Raw genomic sequence first — 23,591 nt, 5'->3', positions numbered from 1 at the left:
AAGTAGACATGTGGGAAATGTTATTTATTAAATATTTTTATAAATAAACAGAAATTATATTGACCAAAATTTATTACTAACGAAGTACAACATGCCACGAAAAAACATTCTCAGAATCACTGGGTTATATTTAATCATTCCAGAGTCATTACCACATAAAGTGACCCTGGTCAGAATTGAAAAAATTATCCTGGCCCAGAAAATGAAAATAGGCTGGGTGGTGAAGGAGCTAAATTTGCATGGTGGGGTAAGGGTACCGTCACACAGTGAAATTTCCATCGCTACGACGGTACGATTCGTGACGTTCTAGCGATATCGTTATGATATCGCAGTGTCTGACACGCAGCAGCGATCAGGGACCCTGCTGAGAATCGTACGTCGTAGCAGATCGTTTGAAACTTTCTTTCGTCGCTGGATCTCCCGCTGTCATCGCTGGATCGTTGTGTGTGACAGCGATCCAGCGATGTGTTCGCTTGTAACCAGGGTAAACATCGGGTAACTAAGCGCAGGGCCGCGCTTAGTAACCCGATGTTTACCCTGGTTACCCGGGGACCTCGGCATCGCTCCAGCGCCGTGATTGCAAAGTGTGACCGCAGTCTACGACGCTGGAGCGATATTCATACGACGCTGCGACGTCACGAATCGTGCCGTCGCAGCAATGGAAATTTCACTGTGTGACAGTACCCTAAGTTGTTTTTTTGTACCTTACTAAATAGTTTTCAGTTGCAACATGCTCCAATCTATAAACAGTCACTAGTTAATTGTTCTTATCATGTCATGCATTTCATTTGGCAGGCGGCCTGGACAAGTCTTTTCCTTGTGAACTCACTTCTTCTTTATTTGTATTAATAATAATGACTGGACTTTTAGCTGTCATAGTGTGAAGGACACATCTCCTCGTGCAAAGGTCAATTGTGCATTTAGTTACCGTGTAAACCAAATATGGGAAAACTTCCTTCTTCCTTGGAACTTCTTTATTGGCAATAGAAAGCATTTGTCATTCAATTATTTGCTGCTGCTGGCATCGCTGAGGTGTGCTTCATAATTGAGGATTAACAGTAGAAACATATTCGTTCTTCGTTCTCTATAGATATTCGCGGATTGATGATGGCCAGGTGTCACACAGACTGTATTCAGAAACCGCTCTCTCGTGCCTTCAGTTGGCTTGGTAAGCTGGTGGGAAGGTACCCCTGGTGGTTCCTACTAATTCCTTTTGCTTTATCTGCTGGCTTGGGAGCAGGCTTTTACTTTTTACCCCAAAGACAAGCGAATGACATAGAAGAACAGTTCACCCCAATCGGTGGCCCGGCTAAGAGTGAGAGAGAATTTGTAAGGACACATTTTCCCACCAATGACTCCGGGCAGTTTTCTCCGCAGCGACTATACTCAGAAGGTTTGTTTGTTTCGTTCATAGCCGTAAGTACATCTGATAATGTCATAAACGTTCAGACCTTTGAAGAGCTTATGAAGCTGGATGAGATGGTGCAGAACTTCACAGTGCTGGATCCCGCTGCTAACGAAAACCTCACATTTCAGCAACTATGTGCAGAGATCCAGGGAAAAACATGTATGACGATTAATCCTCTCCTCTCTGCAGTACAAGGTAATGTGAGTCTGATAGAGACAATACCAATAAGTTACCCCATGTTTCAAGGTAAAATATTCCTGGGAACATTCCTGGGCGGAGTGACGCTAAATTCAGATGATGTTGTGCAAAAAGCTAAAGCAATCAAATTAGTATATTATCTGAGAGAAGACAGCGAGAGCGACCGAGAAAGAAGCCTGGAGTGGATCAATGAATTTATCAAATTCTTCACAAAGAATAGTCTTCAACTCACTGAAATAAAGGTAAGGAGTTTATCATGATTTCTGAAACATTCCTAAGTCTAAAATAAATTTGAGATCCAATAAAAAGCAGATGTATTTTTGTTGTATTGCAATTTCATGGTGCATGAATATAACTAGTTACTATGTTACTGTAATATAACCATGTGCATTTAGTACTGAACACTATGAAATATATAAAATATAAATAGTAATTGTAATATTGTTTTTAGAACAGCTGCTTGCACCCTCAATGGTGGAAATAGGCATATTGCGTGCCACTTTATATAAGGAGCCATATTTGCCTCTTGAAGCATTGTTATAGAGGACCTATCACCAGGATAAACTATAAGCCTGACAACATTTTTTTTTCCAAATATAATGCTAAAAAAAATGTTAAAAAATGCTATACAGGAGGTCACTGCTATATGTGAGGTCTAAACTTCTGGTGTGTGAGGTCTAAACTTCTGGTGTGTGAGGCCATGATGAGATCTCGCTAGCTATATATTCCCACAATAATAGTTGCTATGTAAGTATTCTACATTATACTCTTTTAGCTAAAGAGAAAATGGTTATGGGGAGTCAGGTCATTTACAAATTATGATAATCATTTACATATATTCTAGTTTTCATTTTTTTTTTAATGACCTAGATTTAAAATACGTATAGAAATATATATATATATATATATATATATATATATATATATATATATATATATATATATATATATATATATATATATATAAATTTCTGGGGTGCTAACTTTTTCTAATTTATTTAAAAAAATTTCATTTTGAAATCAGTGAAAATAAATTCAGTGTAAACCCAAAGATAAATGCCATAATAATGATTCATAAATCATAAATACAATGCTCCTGCATGTATGAGCTTTTAGAAACAATGTTCTAACACATATGGTAGAATATAGTCTATCAGAAACAATAAACTGTATTGATTTATAATCTATTAATCATTTCATTGGATTTGTGCTGTATTGTTATCATCCACATTTTTATAAATTAATTTTTAATGGTAAAATCACTTTCTTTTGTTGTGGAATGACACAAAGCTGCATCATAAATTGTGGTGAAAACAAAAATGTTTTTGCAACTTTGTCATACTTTTTGATTGTAGTTTTTTACATTTGTTTACATGAAAATAAAAACAAAAACAATTCTGTATTCATTTTCCTCATTGTGGCAAATAAGACACAGTGTGATTAAAGGAAAAAATACTGTACATTTTTAAGATTTCCAAATGAAAAATGGATGTTACATTTTTACAGATCTCATCCACATGTATATTATTTCTGACCACTTAGGTTTTCCTATCGCAAAATAGGCAGCACAAAAACATTGCATAAAAATACAAAGAACAAGTGAATTTATAATTATTGAAGATCCTTTCTGCATTTGACTTGTGTTATTTGAGAACTATCTTTTGAGCTGCATTTTATTTTACGTTTTCTTGATTTTCATTTTCTGTAAAAATAAAGGAACAACATTTCCTATAGAGAGAAGCCAGAGACCTGTTTCTTCGCAACACCATTACTAATAATATATGTAGATGGTAGTGTTACACTCTGCAGTCAGTATTATGGTTATTGTTATTTTTGGTATTTTGCTCATTAGAATATAAATTATTATAACTTCTTCTTTTTATATTCCAGGTATCTTTTTTCACGGCGATATCACGACAGCAAGAATTTAATGGAACAACAAAAACAGTGATCCCATTGTTTTCTATTACGTATTTTGTCACCATATTTTTTGCTATTGTGTCCTGTATAAGGTAAGATAATGGAATGGAATGTGTATATTGAGAATGAATTATTTGCCATGTGATATGTTTTTTTTAACACAATTCTCACAAAATGACATTACAGAAGCATCTTGTACTAGAACTCTGCGTTGTGCTGATCCTGCTGTTCTTCCCTGAAAGTGTATGAATAAATTGAAAACTGGGTTAAACCATTTTTCTCTACAATGGTCACACTATTTCTCCTGCCAGTTATCAATGACTGACAGCTATTGCTCTAGAGCACCATGATCCGCAGTAGGTTATTACTCTCTGACTATAGAGAACACATGCACGCTCATCTGAATATAGCATGCTTGTGTTCTCAATGGAGAGGAGAAAAAAATTGCTACCAGACACATCTGATGCTTATTTTCTACTTTGGATACTAAGGATATGGCATGTTGAAAGTTTAAAAAGCCCTCCCATCAAAGTTTTATTCCTCTTAATATATTGCAATCATCATATTATACAGCACTCTGCACTTACAATTGCTCAGTTTTCCTTTCTATCTAGTTAATACTTCTCTGTTCTATGTAGAAACAAGAGGTACATGTATCTTGTCCCTGCATGTATAATTCCCCTCTTCAATCAATTCCTGATCAAGCTGCTCCCCCCATCCTCAGCCAGGGACTTTTGCTGTGACATGAGTCATGCAGGGAAAAATTACTTTCTGTTTCTACATAGAGATTAGAATGATTCAGCCATACGTCCCAACTTTTTAAGAAGAGAAAGAGGGACAAAGTTTGCGGTGCGCCGCTGCTAATTTTAGGCCACGCTTCTGACTACACCCATTTCACAACTAGTCACACCCATATCCACACCCATTTAGCACTGCTGATCACACTGTTCATAAACAACAATTATAAACAAAAAAAATATGGCGACACATGATTCTCAATACTGTATATTGGCCACACAGTGCTCCATACTGTATAATGGCCACACATGATGCTCAATACTGTATAATGGCCCCACATGATGCCCCATACTGTATAATGGCCACACATGATGCTCAATACTATATAATTGCCCCAAATGATGCTCCATAACTGTATAATGGCCACACATGATGCTCCATACTGTATAATGGCCACACATGATGCTCAATACTATATAATGCCCCACATGGTGCTCCATACTGTATAATGGCCACACTGCTCCATACTGTATAATAGCCACACATGATGCTAAATACTGTATAATGGCCACACATGATGCTCCATACTATATAATGGCCACACATGATGCTCCAAACTGTATAATGGCCACATATGATGCTCAATACTATATAATGACCACACATGATGCTCCATACTGTATAATGGCCACATATGATGCTCAATACTATATAATGACCACACATGATGCTCCATACTGTATAATGGCCACACACAGTGCTCCATACTGTATAATGGCCACACATGATGCTCAATACTGTATAATGGCCACACATGATGCTCCATACTGTATAATGGCCCCACATGATGCTCAATACTGTATAATGGCCACACAATGCTCCACACTGTATAATGACCGCACATGATGCTCCATACTGTATAATGGCCCCACATGATGCTTAATACTGTATAATGGCCACACATGATATTGCGTACAGTATAATGGTCACACATAGTTACTTCTACACACGCGGCTGCGCTCCATACACCTTGCACACACGGCTCTGCTCCGTACACCTTGTACACATGCGAATCCACTCCGTACACCTCGTAAACACATGCGGCTCCACTCCATACACCTCGTAAACACACACGGCTCCGCTCCACACCTCGTATGCACACAGCTCTGCTCCGTACACCTTGCACACATGGCTCTGCTCCATACACACATGGCTCTGCTCCATACACCTCGTACACACGCAGCTCCGATCCTTACACCTCATACACACACAGCTCTGCTACATCCACACTGTAAATCCCTCCTGACCCCACACATAAGCTTAGCTTACCCTCATCCAGCACCATGACAACCAGCACGGCAGAGTCCTGCAATACACGGAGGCCCTTGATCATGTGACTCCTCCCCTCCTGTGACCTCATCACAGGTCCTGTGTGCACAGAGCAGCGGCAGCCATATATGTGGTGTGCGGCTCTGCAGTGCGGGACAAGTTTGGCCCCGCCCGTGATCGCGGGGCAGACTCTCAAAATCGGGACTGCCCCACGAGATACGGGACGGTTGGGAGGTATGATTCAGCTAGTTAGTTTTTAACCCCTTTCTGACATCTGACGTACTATCCCGTCGAGGTGGGGTGGGCCCGTATGACCACCGACGGGATAGTACGTCATACGCGATCGGCCGCGCTCACGGGGGGAGCGAGGCCAATCGCGGCCGGGTGTCAGCTGCATATCGCAGCTGACGTCCGGCACTATGTGCCAGGAGCGGTCACGGATCCCGGTGTACCGGCGGTATAGGGAAGCATCGCGCAGGGAGGGGGCTCCCTGCGGGCTTCCCTGAGACCCCCGGAGCAACGCGATGTGATCGCGTTGCTCCGAGGGTCTCCTACCTCCCTCCTCGCCGCAGGTCCCGGATCCAAGATGGCTGCGGCATCCGGGTCCTGCAGGGAGGGAGGTGGCTTACCGAGTGCCTGCTCAGAGCAGGCGCTGGTAAGTCTGCAGCCCTGCACAGCAGATCGTCGATCTGACAGAGTGCTGTGCACACTGTCAGATCAATGATCTGTAATGTCCCCCCCTGGGACAAAGTAAAAAAGTAAAAAAAAAAAATCTCCACATGTGTGTAAAAAAAAAATAAAAAAAATATCCTAAATAAAGAAAAAAAAATATTATTCCCATAAATACATTTCTTTAGCTAAATAAAATAAAAAAAACAATAAAAGTACACATATTTAGTATCGCCGCGTCCGTAACGACCCAACCTATAAAACTGCCCCACTAGTTAACCCCTTCAGTAAACACCGTAAGAAAAAAAAAAAACGAGGCAAAAAACAACGCTTTATTATCATACCGCCGAACAAAAAGTGGAATAACACGCGATCAAAAAGACGGATATAAATAACCATGGTACCGCTGAAAACGTCATCTTGTCCCGCAAAAAACGAGCCACCATACAGCATCATCAGCAAAAAAATAAAAAAGTTATAGTCCTGAGAATAAAGCGATACCAAAATAATTATTTTTTCTATAAAATAGTTTTTATCGTATAAAAGGGCCAAAACATAAAAAAATGATATAAATGAGATATCGCTGTAATCGTACTGACCCGACGAATAAAACTGCTTTATCAATTTTACCAAACGCGGAACGGTATAAACGCCTCCCCCAAAAGAAATTCATGAATAGCTGGTTTTTGATCACTCTGCCTCACAAAAATCGGATTAAAAAGCGATCAAAAAATGTCACGTGTCCGAAAATGTTACCAATAAAAACGTTAACTCGTCCCGCAAAAAACAAGATCTCACATGACTCTGTGGACTCAAATATGGAAACATTACAGCTCTCAAAATGTGGTAACGCAAAAAATATTTTTTGCAATGAAAAGCGTCTTTCAGTGTGTGACAGCTGCCAATCATAAAAATCCGCTAAATACCCTCTATAAAAGTAAATCAAACCCCCCTTCATCACCCCCTTAGTTAGGATAAAATAAAAAAATAAAAAAATGTATTTATTTCCATTTTCCCATTAGGGTTAGGGTTAGATTTAGAGTTAGGACTAGAGTTAGGGCTAGGGTTAGGGTTAGGGCAAGGGTTAGGGCTAGGGTTAGGGCTAGGGTTGGGGCTAGGGTTAGGGCTAGGGTTAGGGCTAGGGTTGGGGCTAGGGTTAGGGCTAGGGTTAGGGCTAGGGTTGGGGCTAGGGTTAGGGCTAGGGTTAGGGCTAGGGTTAGGGCTAGTGTTACGGCTAGTGTTAGGGCTAGTGATAGGGCTAGGGTTATTGCTAGGGTTAGGGCTAGGGTTAGGGCTAGGGTTGGGGCTACAGTTAGGGTTGGGGCTAAAGATAGGGTTAGGGTTTGGATTACATTTACGGTTGGGAATAGGGTTGGGTGTGTCTGCGTTAGAGGAGTGGTTAGGGTTACTGTTGGGATTAGGGTAAGGGGTGTGTTTGGATTAGGGTTTCAGTTATAATTGGGGGGTTTCCACTGTTTAGGCACATCAGGGGCTCTCCAAACGGGACATGGCATCCGATCTGAATTCCAGCCAATTCTGCGTTGAAAAAGGAAAACAGTGCTCCTTCCCTTCAGAGCTCTCCCGTGTGCCCAAACAGGGGTTTACCCCAACATATGGGGTATCAGCGTACTCAGGACAAATTGGACATCATCTTTTGGGGTCCAATTTCTCCTGCTACCCTTGGGAAAATACAAAACTGGGGGCCAAAAAATAAGTTTTGTGGGAAAAAAAAGATTTTTTATTTTCACGGCTCTGCGTTGTAAACTGTAGTGAAACACTTGGGGGTTCAAAGTTCTCACAACACATCTAGATAAGTTCCTTGGGGGGTCTAGTTTCCGATATGGGGTCACTTGTGGGGGGTTTGTACTGTTTGGGTACATCAGGGGCTCTGCAAATGCAACGTGACGCCTGCAGACCAATCCATTTAAGTCTGCATTCCAAATGGCGCTCCTTCCCTTCCGAGCTCTGTCATGCGCCCAAACAGTGGTTCCCCCCCACATATGGGGTATCAGCGTACTCAAGACAAATTGGACAGCAACTTTTGGGGTCCAATTTATCCTGATACCCTTGTGAAAATACAAAACTGGGGGCTAAAAAATAATTTTTGTGAAAAAAAAAAAGAATTTTTATTTTCACGGCTCTGCATTATAAACTGTAGTGAAACACTTGGGGGTTCAAAGTTCTCACAACACATCTAGATAAGTTCCTTGGGGGGTCTAGTTTCCAATATGGGGTCACTTGTGGGGGGTTTGTACTGTTTGGGTACATCAGGGGCTCTGCAAATGCAACGTGACGCCTGCAGACCAATCCATTTAAGTCTGCATTCCAAATGGCGCTCCTTCCCTTCCGAGCTCTGTCATGCGCCCAAACAGTGGTTCCCCCCCACATATGGGGTATCAGCGTACTCAGGACAAATTGATCAACAACTTTTGGGGTCCAATTTATCCTGATACCCTTGTGAAAATACAAAACTGGGGGCTAAAAATCATTTTTGTGAAAAAAAAAAGAATTTTTATTTTCACGGCTCTGTGTTATAAACTGTAGTGAAACACTTGGGGGTTCAAAGTTCTCACAACACATCTAGATAAGTTCCTTAAGGGTCTAGTTTCCAATATGGGATCACTTGGGGGGGGGGGTTCAATGTTTAGGCACATCAGGGGCTCTCCAAACGCAACATGGCGTCCCATCTCAATTCCAGTCAATTTTGCATTGAAAAGTCAAATGGCGCTCCTTCCCTTCCGAGCTCTGCCCTGGGCCCAAACAATGGTTTACACCCACATATGGGGTATCACCGTACTCAGGACAAATTGCACAACAATTTTTGTGGTCCAATTTCTTCTCTTACCCTTGGGAAAATAAAAAATTGGGGGCGAAAAGATCATTTTTGTGAAAAAATATGATTTTTTATTTTTATGGCTCTGCATTATAAACTTCTGTGAAGCACTTGTTGGGTCAAAGTGCTCACCACACATCTAGATAAGTTCCTTAGGGGGTCTACTTTCCAAAATGGTGTCACTTGTGGGGGGTTTCAATGTTTAGGCACATCAGGGGCTCTCCAAATGCAACATGGCGTCCCATCTCAATTCCAGTCAATTTTGCATTGAAAAGTCAAATGGCGCTTCTTCCCTTCCGAGCTCTGCCCTGCACCCAAACAATGGTTTACACCCACATATGGGGTATCAGCGTACTCAGGACAAATTGCACAACAATTTTTGGGGTCCAATTTCTTCTCTTACCCTTGGGAAAATAAAAAATTGGGGGCGAATAATCATTTTTGTGAAAAAATATGATTTTTTATTTTTACGGCTCTGCATTATAAACTTCTGTGAAGCACTTGTTGGGTCAAAGTGCTCACCACACATCTAGATAAGATCCTTAGGGGGTCTACTTTCCAAAATGGTGTCACTTGTGGGGGGTTTCAATGTTTAGGCACATCAGGGGCTCTCCAAATGCAACATGGCGTCCCATCTCAATTCCAGTCAGTTTTGCATTGAAAAGTCAAATGGCGCTCCTTTCCTTCCGAGCTCTGCCATGCGCCCAAACAGTGGTTTACCCCCACATATGGGGTATCAGCGTACTCAGGACAAATTGTACAACAAATTTTGGGGTCTATTTTCTCCTGTTACCCTTGGTAAAATAAAACAAATTGGAGCTGAAATAAATTTTGTGTGAAAAAAAGTTAAATGTTAATTTTTATTTAAACCTTCCAAAAATTCCTGTGAAACACCTGAAGGGTTAATAAACTTCTTGAATGTGGTTTTGAGCACCTTGAGGGGTGCAGTTTTTAGAATGGTGTCACATTTGGGTATTTTCTATCATATAGACCCCTCAAAATGACTTCAAATGAGATGTGGTCCCTAAAAAAATGGTGTTGTAAAAATGAGAAATTGCTGGTCAACTTTTAACCCTTATAACTCCGTCACAAAAAAAAATTTGGGTTCCAAAATTGTGCTGATGTAAAGTAGACATGTGGGAAATGTTACTTATTAAGTATTTTGCGTGACATATGTCTGTGATTTAAGGGCATAAAAATTCAAAGTTGGAAAATTGCAAAATTTTCAAAATTTTCGCCAAATATTCGTTTTTTTCACAAATAAATGCAAGTTATATCGAAGAAATTTTACCACTATCATGAAGTACAATATGTCACGAGAAAACAATGTCAGAAGCGCCAAGATCCGTTGAAGCGTTCCAGAGTTATAACCTCATAAAGGGACAGTGGTCAGAATTGTAAAAATTGGCCCGGTCATTAACGTGCAAACCACCCTTGGGGGTGAAGGGGTTAATCACTTGTCATAAACCTAATGGAAAATAGAAGAATTATCTGGGTAGAAAGGGGAAAATGAGCAATTGTAAGTGCACAGTGCTGTGTAATATGATGACTGCAATATATTAGGAGGATAAAAAATTTGATGAAAGGAGGAGGAGTGCTTCTTTAAGATAATTCATTCTCCCAATATCTGCCATCAGGAAATAGACAAGACATCCCCATTGACATCATTTTCTCAAGCATCTGTAGTAAATGTCTCTATTTGTTTTCTTACAGATTTGATTGCGTAAGGAACAAGTTCTGGGTGGCTGGGTTTGGAGTCATTTCATCTGGATTGGCCGTTCTATCTAGTTTTGGCCTTTTGTTACTATGTGGGGTGCCCTTTGTTGTTACTGTTGCAAATGCTCCATTTCTTATTCTTGGTAAGTTTCTAGATATCTACACAGAAGGATCAAGATTCAAGTAGATCAGCGACACGTATAGATTTAATATTATCAGACATATTTACTTTACCCAAATTTTAGAAAATCTATATAGGTAAAAAATCCTTTTTAGATCATTCACCGGTCACAGCAGAGATACAATTGGGATATTCAGTAAATAAAAACTCAATATGGAAATGTGATTCCAACATCCTCCATAACCCTGAAAACAAAAAGACTATAGAAAATGCCTTAACTAATTTTTTTCAAGAAAATACTAGGGAGGACACAAATCCATTCACCAACTGGTGTGCCCATAAGGCGATAATTAGGGGTATTATGATTCAAATATCATCCAAAAAGAAAAAAGTGAATAGATTGCGAATCATAGAACTTCAAAACAACATAAAAATTAAGAAAATTAACAATTAAAACTGACCGTCCCATCAGATTCAATAAAAAGTGAATGATTAAAACTAAGGCTAGATCTCAAAAACGCGATATTCTCTTCTTACGATGAGATGTTAAAAAAATCCAAAACCAAACAATATTCATCATTAAATAAACCGACTCGTTTTATGATGGAAAGAATAAAAAAAATAAGACAAATAAATAGAATTAATAAAATTAAAAGACAAGATGGCTCACTAGTATACCATTTTCAGGATATAGCTAATACTTTTGCAGAATTTTACAATTCACTATATGATTTAAAATTACAACTTTCCATTCCTCAACCCAATAAAACAGATATAGAGAAATTCCTAGCATCAATAGATTTACCTAAAAAACCCCTGAACAAGTAGAATCACTGACATCTCCCTTTACCCAAGAAGAAATTGAAAAGACTATTCAAGAACTCAAATCATTCAAATCTCCAGGCTCTGATGGATTCGGAAATGAATATTATAAATCATTTAGTAAATTACTTTCCCCACACTTTTCACAATTATTCAATAAAGCAAGATCTTATGGTACATTCCCAGAGGATATGCTAGAAACTACAATTGTTTTAATTTCCAAACCTAATTCGAACTTAGCCCTAGTTAATAACTATAGACCGATCTCCTTGATTACTTCAGACTTAAAAATTTACTCTAAATTAATAGAAAGTAGACTCAAAATTTATTTACCCACATTAACAGATAAAGATCAAATTGGCTTCATTAAAGGATGTCAAGAAACAGATTGAACAAGAAGAATGTTGAATATTATTAAAATGATCAGTTCTTCAAAGACCCCAACAGCTATCATGCGGAAAAGGCTTTTGACCGCCTAACTTGGCTATACCTAAAATTGACACTTGATAAATTCGGCCTCAATGAGGATTTTAATAAAAGCATCATTAGTATAGAAGAAATAGGAGACAAAAAAGCGCAAATAGGGTCTTATCCTCAGGACTGCTCTTAAAGAATTATGAGAGAACTGCTCACCTGATGGTGCAAAGTAAAGGCGTGTAATTTGTCAGCTGCTGCAGATCCACAGGTCGGCGCTGCGACCTCTTAGAGACGTTATAATAGATGAATGTGGATAAAATCTGCGCTGCTGTGACAAATAATGAATCCAGATATAGTTGTAAGGTGTTCGGGTGGTTTATTCAACGCGTTTCGAAGCTCATGGCTTCTTCTTCAGGAAGTTTCCACACAAAGATATCTTTGTGTGGAAACTTCCTGAAGAAGAAGCCATGAGCTTCGAAACGCGTTGAATAAACCACCCGAACACCTTACAACTATATCTGGATTCATTATTTGTCACAGCAGCACAGATTTTATCCACATTCATCTATTATAACGTCAATAAAAGCATCATGGCATGTTATTCTAGTCCAAAAGCTATGATATACTCGAACAATCACTCATCAAAATCGTTTGAGATCTCAAACGGAACAAGACAGGGTTGTCCCTTGTTACCATTACTTTTTGTTATTGCAATGGAACCATTGGCACAATCTGTAAGACAAAACAAATATATTAAAGGAATTGAGACCCCTTTACGTCACTTTAAGATAGGTCTCTTTGTGGTCGACCTGAAATTAAGTCTAACAAATCCTTTTGAATCCATTAAGACACTTCAAAATACCCTGAAAATTTTTAGTGAAATATCACGTTTTAAGATTAATGAAAAAAAAATCAAAAATACTTCCATTTTATCTGAATGAATTTGAAGTTAAAAGAATTAGTAATATTTCGGCTTGGTGTGGGTCTGAAAATGGAATTAAATATTTCGGCATAATAATTACTAAAAACTTAAACCAAATAATGACAGAGAATCTAAAAAAGTTTCTGAAACAATAAATAGGGATCTCTTTTCTTTGGAACTAGACATTTGACGTGGTGGGGTAGAACACTAGTTGTTAAAACATTTATTGTTCCTAAAATGTTATATGTGTTGAGAACTCTTCCTCTAAAAATTACAACATCCTTTCTTATTAACCTCCAATCAATAATAAATATTCTAATGTTCTGTACAAATGTAAAATCTTTGGAGCTATTAGAATACCCAATATATCTGCATATTATTTAACGAACCTTATCAGACAGAGTCAGTATTGGATTTCAATTGACAAGCCTCCAACATGGTTAGACCTAGAATTCGCTTTAAATAATAATAAACCCCCAAAAGACATTCTATTTCAATTTATACGAAATAAAACTCCCAATAATATTTGGGCTGTGTGCACACATTGCGTTTTTTTCGCATTTGTTTCGCGTTTGTTCGCTATAAAAATGCATAAAAAACGCATACATTATGCATCCCATCATTTAGAATGCATTCCGCAATTTTTGTGCACATGATGCTTTTTTTCCGCGAAAAAAGTAAAATCTGTACAGTAAAATCACACTGACAGGTTAGAATAGAGTAGATATATACACATAGAATAGGTATATATACATATATATATGTCAGTGAGACACCTATATATGTATATTTATATTTAATGCAGCGCTAGATAGCATTAAAGCCGCTAATTCAATTGCCGGCTTTTGCTCTCTCCTTCCCAAATTCCTCTTCACTAGTGTTGAGCGATACCTTCCGATACTTGAAAGTATCGGTATCGGATAGTATCGGCCGATACCCGAAAAATATCGGATATCGCCGATACCGATACCCGATACCAATACAAGTCAATGGGACACAGGTATCGGAAGCTATCCTGGATGGTTCCCAGGGTCTGAAGGAGAGGAAACGCTCCTTCAGGCCCTGGGATCCATATTCATGTAAAAAATAAAGAATTAAAATAAAAAATATGGATATACTCACCCGTCCGGCTGCCCCTGGACCTTACCGATTGTAACTGACAGCCTCCGTTCCTAAGAATGAGGAGTTTAGGACCCTCGATGAAGTCGCGGCTTGTGATTGGTCGCGTGAGCGGTCACATGAGCGGCACGTGACCAATCACAAGCCGCGACATCATCGAGGGTCCTAAACTCCTCATTCTCAGGAACGAAGGCTGCCGGTTACAATCGGTAAGGTCCAGGGGCCGCCGGACGGGTGAGTATATCCATATTTTTTATTTTAATTCTTTATTTTTTACATGAATATGGATCCCAGGGCCTGAAGGAGAGTCTCCTCTCCTCCAGACCCTGGGAACCATACACTGGGAACTTCCGATTCCGATTTCCGATACCACAAAAATATCGGAACTCGGTATCGGAATTCCGATACCGCAAGTATCGGCCGATACCCGATACTTGCGGTATCGGAATGCTCAACACTACTCTTCACTAATGTAAGAAGTGTCTGTGTGAAGAGGAATAGGTAATAAAAGAAGGGATATGAGATGGTTTACTGTATGTAAACCATGTCTCATATCCTGTCGGGTTTGTGAAGGAGAGAGCAAAAGCCGGCAATTGAATTAGCAGCTTTTATGCTATCTAGCGCTGCATTAAATATAAAAATACATATATAGGTGTCTCACTGACATATATATATGTATATATACCTATTCTATGTGTATATATCTACTCTATTCTAACCTGTGTGATTTTACTGTACACCGCGCTGAATTACCGGCTTTTCAAAGGACACCGGTGCGTAAAAATCGGACAGTAATACGGATGTCATACGGATGATGCGATTACAAAAAACGGATGATGCGATTAAAAATCGCATTGCACTCGCATGACACTCGCATGACAATCGCATACGTTACATCCGTTTTTTCGGTCCAGATTACAGACCTTTTTTTTCTCGCAAGTGGAAAGGGGCCCTTAGTCATGTACCCACGTGCCGCTCTCCCTAATTCTCTCAATATTCAGTGAAAAACTGAGAGAAGCAGAAGAGAAGCTCGTTGTCACAGAACCATAAGTATGAAAATCGCATATGAGTGAAGTGTCCATGTCACATCCCTCCTGTTCACCATACTGTCTCCTCATATATTTACCTCCTCACTTTCTATACTGCCTGCTCACCTGACTCCCCATACTGTGTCTGCACACATCCCATCACCCTCACTCCCCATACTGTGTCCACATACATTTTTCACATCGCTACTCATACTGTGTCCACATATATTCCCCCGTTCTCTCCTCATACTGTCTGCACCCATCCCCCATACTGTTTCCTCAGATATGCCCCCATTCCCCAGTACTGTTTCCTCATATATGCCCATTATTTTCCTCTACCCCACCCCATCATTGCTCTCTTCACCACCTCCATCTTTGCCTTCTCCACCACCACTATCATTGCTTTCTCCCCCACCACCTCATAATTTCCCATTCCACCACCTCCATCATTTCCTCCTTTGCCTTTTCCACCATATCCATCATTTTCTCTTCCCCCACCATCCCCATCATTGCCCTTTCCACCACCATCATCATTGTCCTTTCCGCCGCCATCACCATACTTGCCCATTCCACCACCTCCATCATTTTCTCCCACTCCAATATCATCAGTGTGCTTTCCACAACCACTGTTGTGAGTTAGACTTTTTTGGCTCCCTCTTGTGGTCACTAGTGATATGACTCTGGGATTGTCTTTCCTCAGTTTGGCACCCACCTGGGTCGTTAGTCCAGGGGTGTTGCTATATAAACTCCCTGGATTCTCAGTCCAGTGCCTGGCATCGTTGTAATCAGTTCCTTTCTGTTTGCTCCTGTCTGCTGGTCCTGGATCTTGCAAAATTAAGCTAAGTCTTGCTTCCTTGTTTTTTGGTTATTTGCATTGCTATTATTTTTTGTCCAGCTTGTACTAAATGTGATTCCTGATTCTGCTGGAAGCTCTAGGGGGCTGGTGTTCTCCCCCCGGGCCGTTAGACGGTTCGGGGGTTCTTGAATATCCAGCGTGGAAATTTTGATAGGGTTTTTGCTGACCGTATAAGTCATCTTACTATATTCTGCTATTAGTCAGTGGGCCTCTCTTTGCTAAATATCTAGTTCATTCTTACGTTTGTCTTTTCTCCTTACCTCACCGTTATTATTTGTTGGGGGCTTGTATCCAACTTTTGGGGTCTTTTCTCTGGAGGCAAGAAAGGTCTATCTTTTCCCTTCTAGGGTTAGTTAGTTCTCCGGCTGGCGCGAGACGTCTAGAACCAACGTAGGCACGTTCCCCGGCTGCTGCTATTTGTGGTGCTAGGATTAGATATATGGTCAGCCCAGTTACCACTGCCCTATGAGCTGGTTTTTTGTGTTTGCAGACTTGGTATGTATTTTTGAGACCCTCTGCCATTGGGGTCATAACAAACCACCATCCTTGTCCATTCTACCACCTCCATCATTTCTTCCCCCCTTCATTATTGCCCTTTCCACTGCCTCCATGATTTCCTCCTCCTCCCCACCATCATTGCATTCTCCCCCCACCACCATCATTGCCCATTCCAATTTCCACCTCCATCATTGCTTCCCCCCACCCCCATCATTGCCCATTCCACCACCTCCATCATTTCCTTCCCCCCACCCCCATCATTGCCCATTCCACCTCCATCATTGCCCATTCCACCACATCCATCATTTCCTCATCCCCCTCCATCCCAATTATTGCACTCTTCCTGTCAGCCCCATCATTGCCCTCGCCTCTCCTCCCCGTACACACACACAAAACCATTTACGTCTCTGCACATTCACCCGCAGCACTACGCATGCATGCACAAACACACACACACATTGCGTACAGTATAATGGCCACACCTAGTTACTCCTACACACGCGGCTGAGCTCCATACACCTCGTACACACACGGCTGAGCTCCGTACACCTCATACACACGCGGTACACCTCGTACACATGCGGCTCCGCTTCATACACCTTGTACACACGCGGCTCTGCTTCATACACCTTGTACACACGCGGCTCCGCTTCATACACCTCGTACATATGCGGCTCCGCTTCATTCACCTAGTACACACACGGCTCCGCTTCATATACCTCGTACACACACGGCTCCGCTTCATACACCTCGTACACACACGGCTCCGCTTCATACACCTCGTATACATGCGGCTCCGCTTCATACACCTCGTACACATGCGGCTCCGCTTCATACACCTCGTATACACGCGGCTCCGCTTCATACACCTCGTACACACGCGGCTCCGCTTCATACACCTCGTATACATGCGGCTCCGCATCATACACCTCGTACACATGCGGCTCCGCTTCATACACCTCGTATACACGCAGCTCCGCTTCATACACCTCGTATACACGCGGCTCCGCTTCATACACCTCGTACACACGCAGCTCCGCTTCATACACCTCGTACACACGCGGCTCCGCATCATACACCTCGTACACACGCGAATCCATTTCATACACCTCGTACACACGCGGCTCCGCTTCATACACCTCATATACACGCAGCTCCGCTTCATACACCTCGTACACACGCGGCTCCGCTTCATACACCTTATAGACACACACAACTCCGCTCCATACACCTCGTACGCACACGGCTCCGCTCTGTACACCTCGTACACACACGGCTCCGCTCTGTACACCTCGTACACACACAGCTCAGCTCCATACACCTTGCACAAACCCAGTTCCGCTCTGTACACCTCGTACACACACGGCTCAGCTCCATACACCTTGCACACACCCAGTTCCGCTCTGTACACCTCGTACGCACACGGCTCCGATCTGTACACCTCGTAGACACAACCAGCTCCGCTCCATACACCTTGCACACACGGCTTCCGCTCTGTACACCTCGTACACACACGGTTCTGCTACATCCACACAAACCACTCCTGACCCCACACAAAAGCTTACCCTCGTCCAGCACCAGAACCAGCAGAGTCCTGCACTACACGGAGGTCCTCCCGATCATGTGACTCTGACTCCTCCCCTCCTGTGATCTCATCACAGGTCCTGTGCGCACAGAGCAGCGGCAGCAACAGCTGTGGTGTGCGGCTCTCTGCGGTGGAGGGGCTTTGCTGTGGGGTAGTTATGCCGCTGACACTTGGGATTCGATGTGCAGCACTTTCTCTGAGTCGGCTGTCAAATTGACAGCCGGCTCAGAGAACGGGACTATCTCAGTGTGGGGGCGGCAGAATGCCGCCGACGAGGCGCCTCCTTGGACCGCCGCATCATCAGATGGCCCGCTGGCGCCCCCCTGTCGGCTGCGCCCGGGGCACATTCCCTGGCTGCCCCCCTGGATACGCCACTGCCTCTTGGCATCTTTTAAAATGGTTAAAGACATTCAAAAATCAGAATATATGCACAAAAAAATGCATATGTTAATCATTTGAGTATTTTCTGAGCGCTTTTTCAAGCAGGTTTTGGAACAGACCTGCGTGAAAAAGATAACATATGTACATACCATTACAGCGGTGAAAACTCAGCGAAGGACCTGTGGAGATTGAGTAAAGCAATTTGTTTAAAAAAATAAACTGGAGCAGGGGGTAGGGGTTTGCCAAAACCAGATAACCCGCTTAAGAACCTTTCCATACTCCAGACATATGTATCTATACCCATCTTTTTATAAGCATTTTCGATGCAGGCATGGCAATACTGTCCAAATAACTAAGAAACAGCAAACCAAAATCAATTTTTGAGGTTTGAAAAAGACAATTAGTTCTAACTTTCTTTCAGTCATAAGCATATGATTTGTCTCATTTAATTCTACTTTTAGATTTTTTTAGTCAATGTAAGTTTGTACTGGAGAAAAATGTAATTTTTCATTTTATTATTTTAATTGCAAATAAGTCAGTTTGATGTTGTCATTTTTTGTTGAATTATATCAAAAGTCTCCTTTTATTTATTTATCTTTTGGGCATTTTTCCAATTCTTCTAGGTGTCGGGGTAGATGACATGTTCATCATGGTTTCCAGCTGGCAACAAACTAAAGTAAAGGATAAAGTTGAAGAAAGAATGGCTGAGACATACGCGGATGCTGCTGTCTCTATAACAATCACGACACTCACCGATGTTCTCGCTTTCTACATTGGTATTTTGACTTTTTTCAAGTCAGTGCAATCATTTTGTATCTACACCGGGACCGCCATGTTGTTCTGTTTCTTGTACAATGTCACTTGCTTTGGGGCTTTCTTAGCTCTCAATGGCAGAAGAGAGGAGAGTAACAGGCACTGGTTCACTTGTATGAAAGTAGCAAAAGAAAAAGATGACCATCGTTCACCTGCATATAACATGTGTTGTGTTGGAGGAGGATACAGCCATATCACTGATAAGGAGACTGACCATCCGATGACTAGTTTTTTTCGCAAGCAATATGGTCCATTCCTCACCAACATCTGGACTAAGATCTTTGTTCTTATTCTCTATGGAGGATATCTGGCCAGCAGTATATATGGGTGCTTTCAGGTTCAGGAAGGAATTGACTTACGAAATTTAGCTACTGATGGTTCTTACATTCGATCCTTCTATGATGATGAGGATTTATATTTTTCAGAGTTTGGTCCGAGAGTTATGGTTGTGGTGACTGAGAAGGTTTCATACTGGGATTCAGATGTCCAGAGTAAGATTGACAGGTGTCTGGATACATTTATAAATAATTCCTATGTTAGTGGTGGGTCTCTCTCCGAGTCTTGGATGAGCGTATACATTGATGTGGCTAAAAGGATGAACCTGAACATTAATGATGAAAACAACTTTATCAGTAATTTATCAATATTATTCAATGTAGTTCCAGACTTTGAACAAGATGTGGACATTCAGTCGGGAGCTATAACAGCTTCTCGTTTCTTTATCCAGACTGTAAACGTTACTTCAGCAGTGGATGAGAGAGACATGCTAAACCAAGTTCGAGATACAGCGAAGAGTTGTGAGATTCCGGTACTTGTCTATCATCCCGCATTTATATATTTTGACCAATATGCCGTAATTATAGATAACACCATCCAAAATGTCGCTGTTGCTGCTGCCGCCATGTTTGTGATCTCACTTCTGCTAATTCCAAATCCTCTGTGCTCGTTGTGGGTGACATTCACCATAGCGTCTATTATAGTAGGTGTTACAGGTTTCATGGCGTACTGGGATGTTAACTTAGATTCCATCTCCATGATCAACCTCGTCATCTGCATTGGATTTTCAGTAGACTTCTCTGCTCACATTACATATGCTTATGTCTCAAATCAGAAATCCAACGTAAATGACAAGATGATTGATGCCTTACATTCTCTTGGTTATCCTATAGTACAGGGTGCTGTGTCCACCATCCTGGGGGTGGTAGCCCTATCTGCAGCTCAGAGTTACATCTTTAGAACATTTTTTAAGATCATATTTCTGGTTATTGCATTTGGTTTGATACATGGACTGGTTTTCCTTCCGGTGTTTTTAACATTGTTCGGAAATTGTATAAGGAACGATGATGCTACGAAGATTAAAGCTAATACAGATGAGCATAGGTTGGACAATGGTCAAAAAGAGACAAAATTTACTTATGACACAAAAATAACCACTTTTCCAAAGAAATCATCATAAGATGATCCTGATTGCCCACAGCTTTATTTTTACTAAATGTATTTACATAGAAATAAGGAATAAAAAAAACTTACCATAAATTGGATTCTATCCCTCTTACATCGTTTTCAGCTCAACTCCATATCATACTGAGTATTAATTATCATTAAAAAAGTATTTGATTGGCTAATGGTGAAATACCCTAAAATACGTATGTTCTACCTTCTTAAAATCCACAAAGACCCCGTCGACCCACCGGGCTGTCCAATTATGTCGGGCACAATGGATTGTGTGACCATGTGTGTACATTCATCGACTACAATTTAAAGCCTTTGGTAATAACATTTCCCTCATATGTCAAGGACGCAACAGATGTCTTCACTAGCGTCAATGGGATCTTTGTGGAATCTGATATGGTATTATTGAGCCGCTGTATATCTTTATTAAACATGATGATAAACTGGTTGTGGTCCACTTCTTCCTGGGAACCAAGCAACTGGGACAGCCAATTGAGTGAGGTGGTTCGTGCGCCGTTCCAGTTTTCCAGTGTTCCATCATTTTTTTGTTTTTAAAGTTATCTTTTATTTACAGAAGTGCTGCACTGCGATGGGGGCTGCCTGTGCGCCTTCGTATACCAACTTTCTTTTGGGATACTAAAAGAGGAGAGGAACGTTTTTGGCAGCAGGAGTGTGCAGGCGGTTGTCCATGTCCAGTGCTGGCTGAGATATATTGATGATTTTTTTAATATTTTGGCAAGGGACAACAGTACAGCTGGAGCAGGTCATGGACCAGCTCAACAATAATTCTCTAAACATCAGATTGACATACAGTTTTGATGTGAAGATAATTTAATTTTTAGACATTAGTTTAGAGGTTGATGAAACACTTTTCTTACAAACTGATGTTTATAGAAAAACTACGTCAGTTAATTCTTTGTTGGAAGCTACATCCGCTCACGATATTTTTACCATTAAGGCTGTAACAGTTGGTCAGTTCCTCATGATGTGGCAAATCTGTTCATCCAATATAAATTGTGCAAGGCAGGCTAAAGTTTTAACTGCTTCAAGAGCTTGGATGTATCCATACGTCCTGGCTGCGAAGGGGTTCCCGACCTTGGATGTATGGATACGTCTTGGCATTCGCGTGAGCACAGGAGCTGTACACTTGCGATCGCTCCCAGGTTGAGCTAACATAACAGCTGGCACCCCTCTGTCATAGCCAGGAGAGGTGCGACACCAACCCCAGTTGTTTAAACCCCTAAATGATGCAATAAATTTTGCAACATTTAGTAGGTTGGGAAAGCAGGGAGGCTCCATCTCACATCGCCCCTGTGATGGCATCGCAAGGGCTGGATCGTTGAAATTGTGACCCAAGGTTGTAATGACATGCGGATCACCAGGTATGGAAAGCCTGTTAGACCATGCTCAGAGCACGGTCTAAGAGGCTTCTGTCAGTGCAGCACTGACAGGTATAAAACATTGCAATGCTGGTGCATTGGAATGCATTATACCAGTGATCAGAGTGCTAAAAGTTAAAGTCCTATAGAGGAACTAAGTAAAAAAAACGCAAAAGAAAATTGTAAAAATATAGATTTTTAAATTATAATAATAATAAAATATATATTATACCGATAAATACATATTTTTATGTAAAAAAAAAGTACACATATTTGGAATCTGGAACGACCCGACCTATGAAACCGTCACATTAGTTAACCCCTTCATTGAACACTGTATCAAAATTAAATAAATAAAAAAGAGTAAAACAACAATGCTTTTTCATCTTACAGTCAAACAAAAACGCGATAAAAAAGATGAATGTAAATAAAAACAGTATCTCTAAAAACGTCAACTTGTCCCGCAAGAAACAAGCCACCAAACAGCTCCATCAGTGGAAAAATAAAAAAGCTACAGCTCTCAGAATGCAAAAATAATTATTTTCTTTATAAAATAGTTTTTATTGTGTAAAAGCGCCAAAACATAAAGAAATAATATAAATGTGGTATCCCTGTAATCGCACTGACCTGAAGAATAAAGCTGCCTTAGCAATTTTTCCACTTGCGAAATGACAGAAACCCCTCAAAAAATACAATTCCTGAAATTGCTGGCTTTTGTTAACCCCTTCATGACCCAGCCTATTTTGGCCTTAATGACCTTGCCGTTTTTTGAAATTCTGACCAGTGTCCCTTTATGAGGTAATAACTCAGGAACGCTTCAACGGATCCTAGCGACTCTGAGACTGTTTTTTCGTGACATATTGGGCTTCATGTTAGTGGTAAATTTAGGTTGATAATTTCTGAGTTTATTTGTGAAAAAAACGGAAATTTGGCAAAAAATTTGAAAATTTCGCAATTTTAACATTTTGAATTTTTATTCTGTTAAACCAGAGAGTTATGTGACACAAAATAGTTAATAAATAACGTTTCCCACATGTCTACTTTACATCAGCACAATTTTGGAAACAATTTTTTTTTTTGCTAGGAAGTTATAAGGGTTAAAATTTGACCAGTGATTTCTCATTTTTACAACAAAATTTACAAAACCATTTTTTTTATTGACCACCTCACATTTGAAGTCATTTTGAGGGTTCTATATGGCTGAAAATACCCAAAAGTGACACCATTCTAAAAACTGCACCCCTCAAGGTGCTCAAAACCACATTCAAGAAGTTTATTAACCCTTCAGGTGTTTCACAGCAGCAGAAGCAACATGGAAGTAAAAAATGAACATTTAACTTTTTAGTCACAAAAATGATCTTTTAGCAACAATTTTTTTATTTTCCCA

The 23,591-nt window shown here is 40.7% G+C and overlaps 1 protein-coding gene across 1 annotated transcript; it reads left to right on the top strand.

Moving 5' to 3' along the window:
• Nucleotides 1-725: 725 nt before the first annotated feature.
• LOC143783414 (patched domain-containing protein 3-like) lies at nt 726-21,271 on the top strand. The gene is made up of 4 exons (XM_077271829.1): nt 726-1,848; nt 3,497-3,618; nt 10,809-10,954; nt 19,184-21,271. Exons 1-4 carry the CDS (start codon nt 1,105-1,107, stop codon nt 20,827-20,829), a joined length of 2,658 nt encoding a protein of 885 aa, XP_077127944.1. The 5' UTR covers nt 726-1,104; the 3' UTR covers nt 20,830-21,271.
• The last annotated feature ends 2,320 nt before the right edge of the window (nt 21,272-23,591 follow it).

This window comes from Ranitomeya variabilis, chromosome 6 (genome assembly GCF_051348905.1).
Source record: "Ranitomeya variabilis isolate aRanVar5 chromosome 6, aRanVar5.hap1, whole genome shotgun sequence".
Taxonomy (NCBI): Eukaryota; Metazoa; Chordata; class Amphibia; order Anura; family Dendrobatidae; genus Ranitomeya; species Ranitomeya variabilis.
Note: the sequence above shows the minus strand (reverse complement) of the source record. Positions and strands in the feature narration are given on the sequence as shown.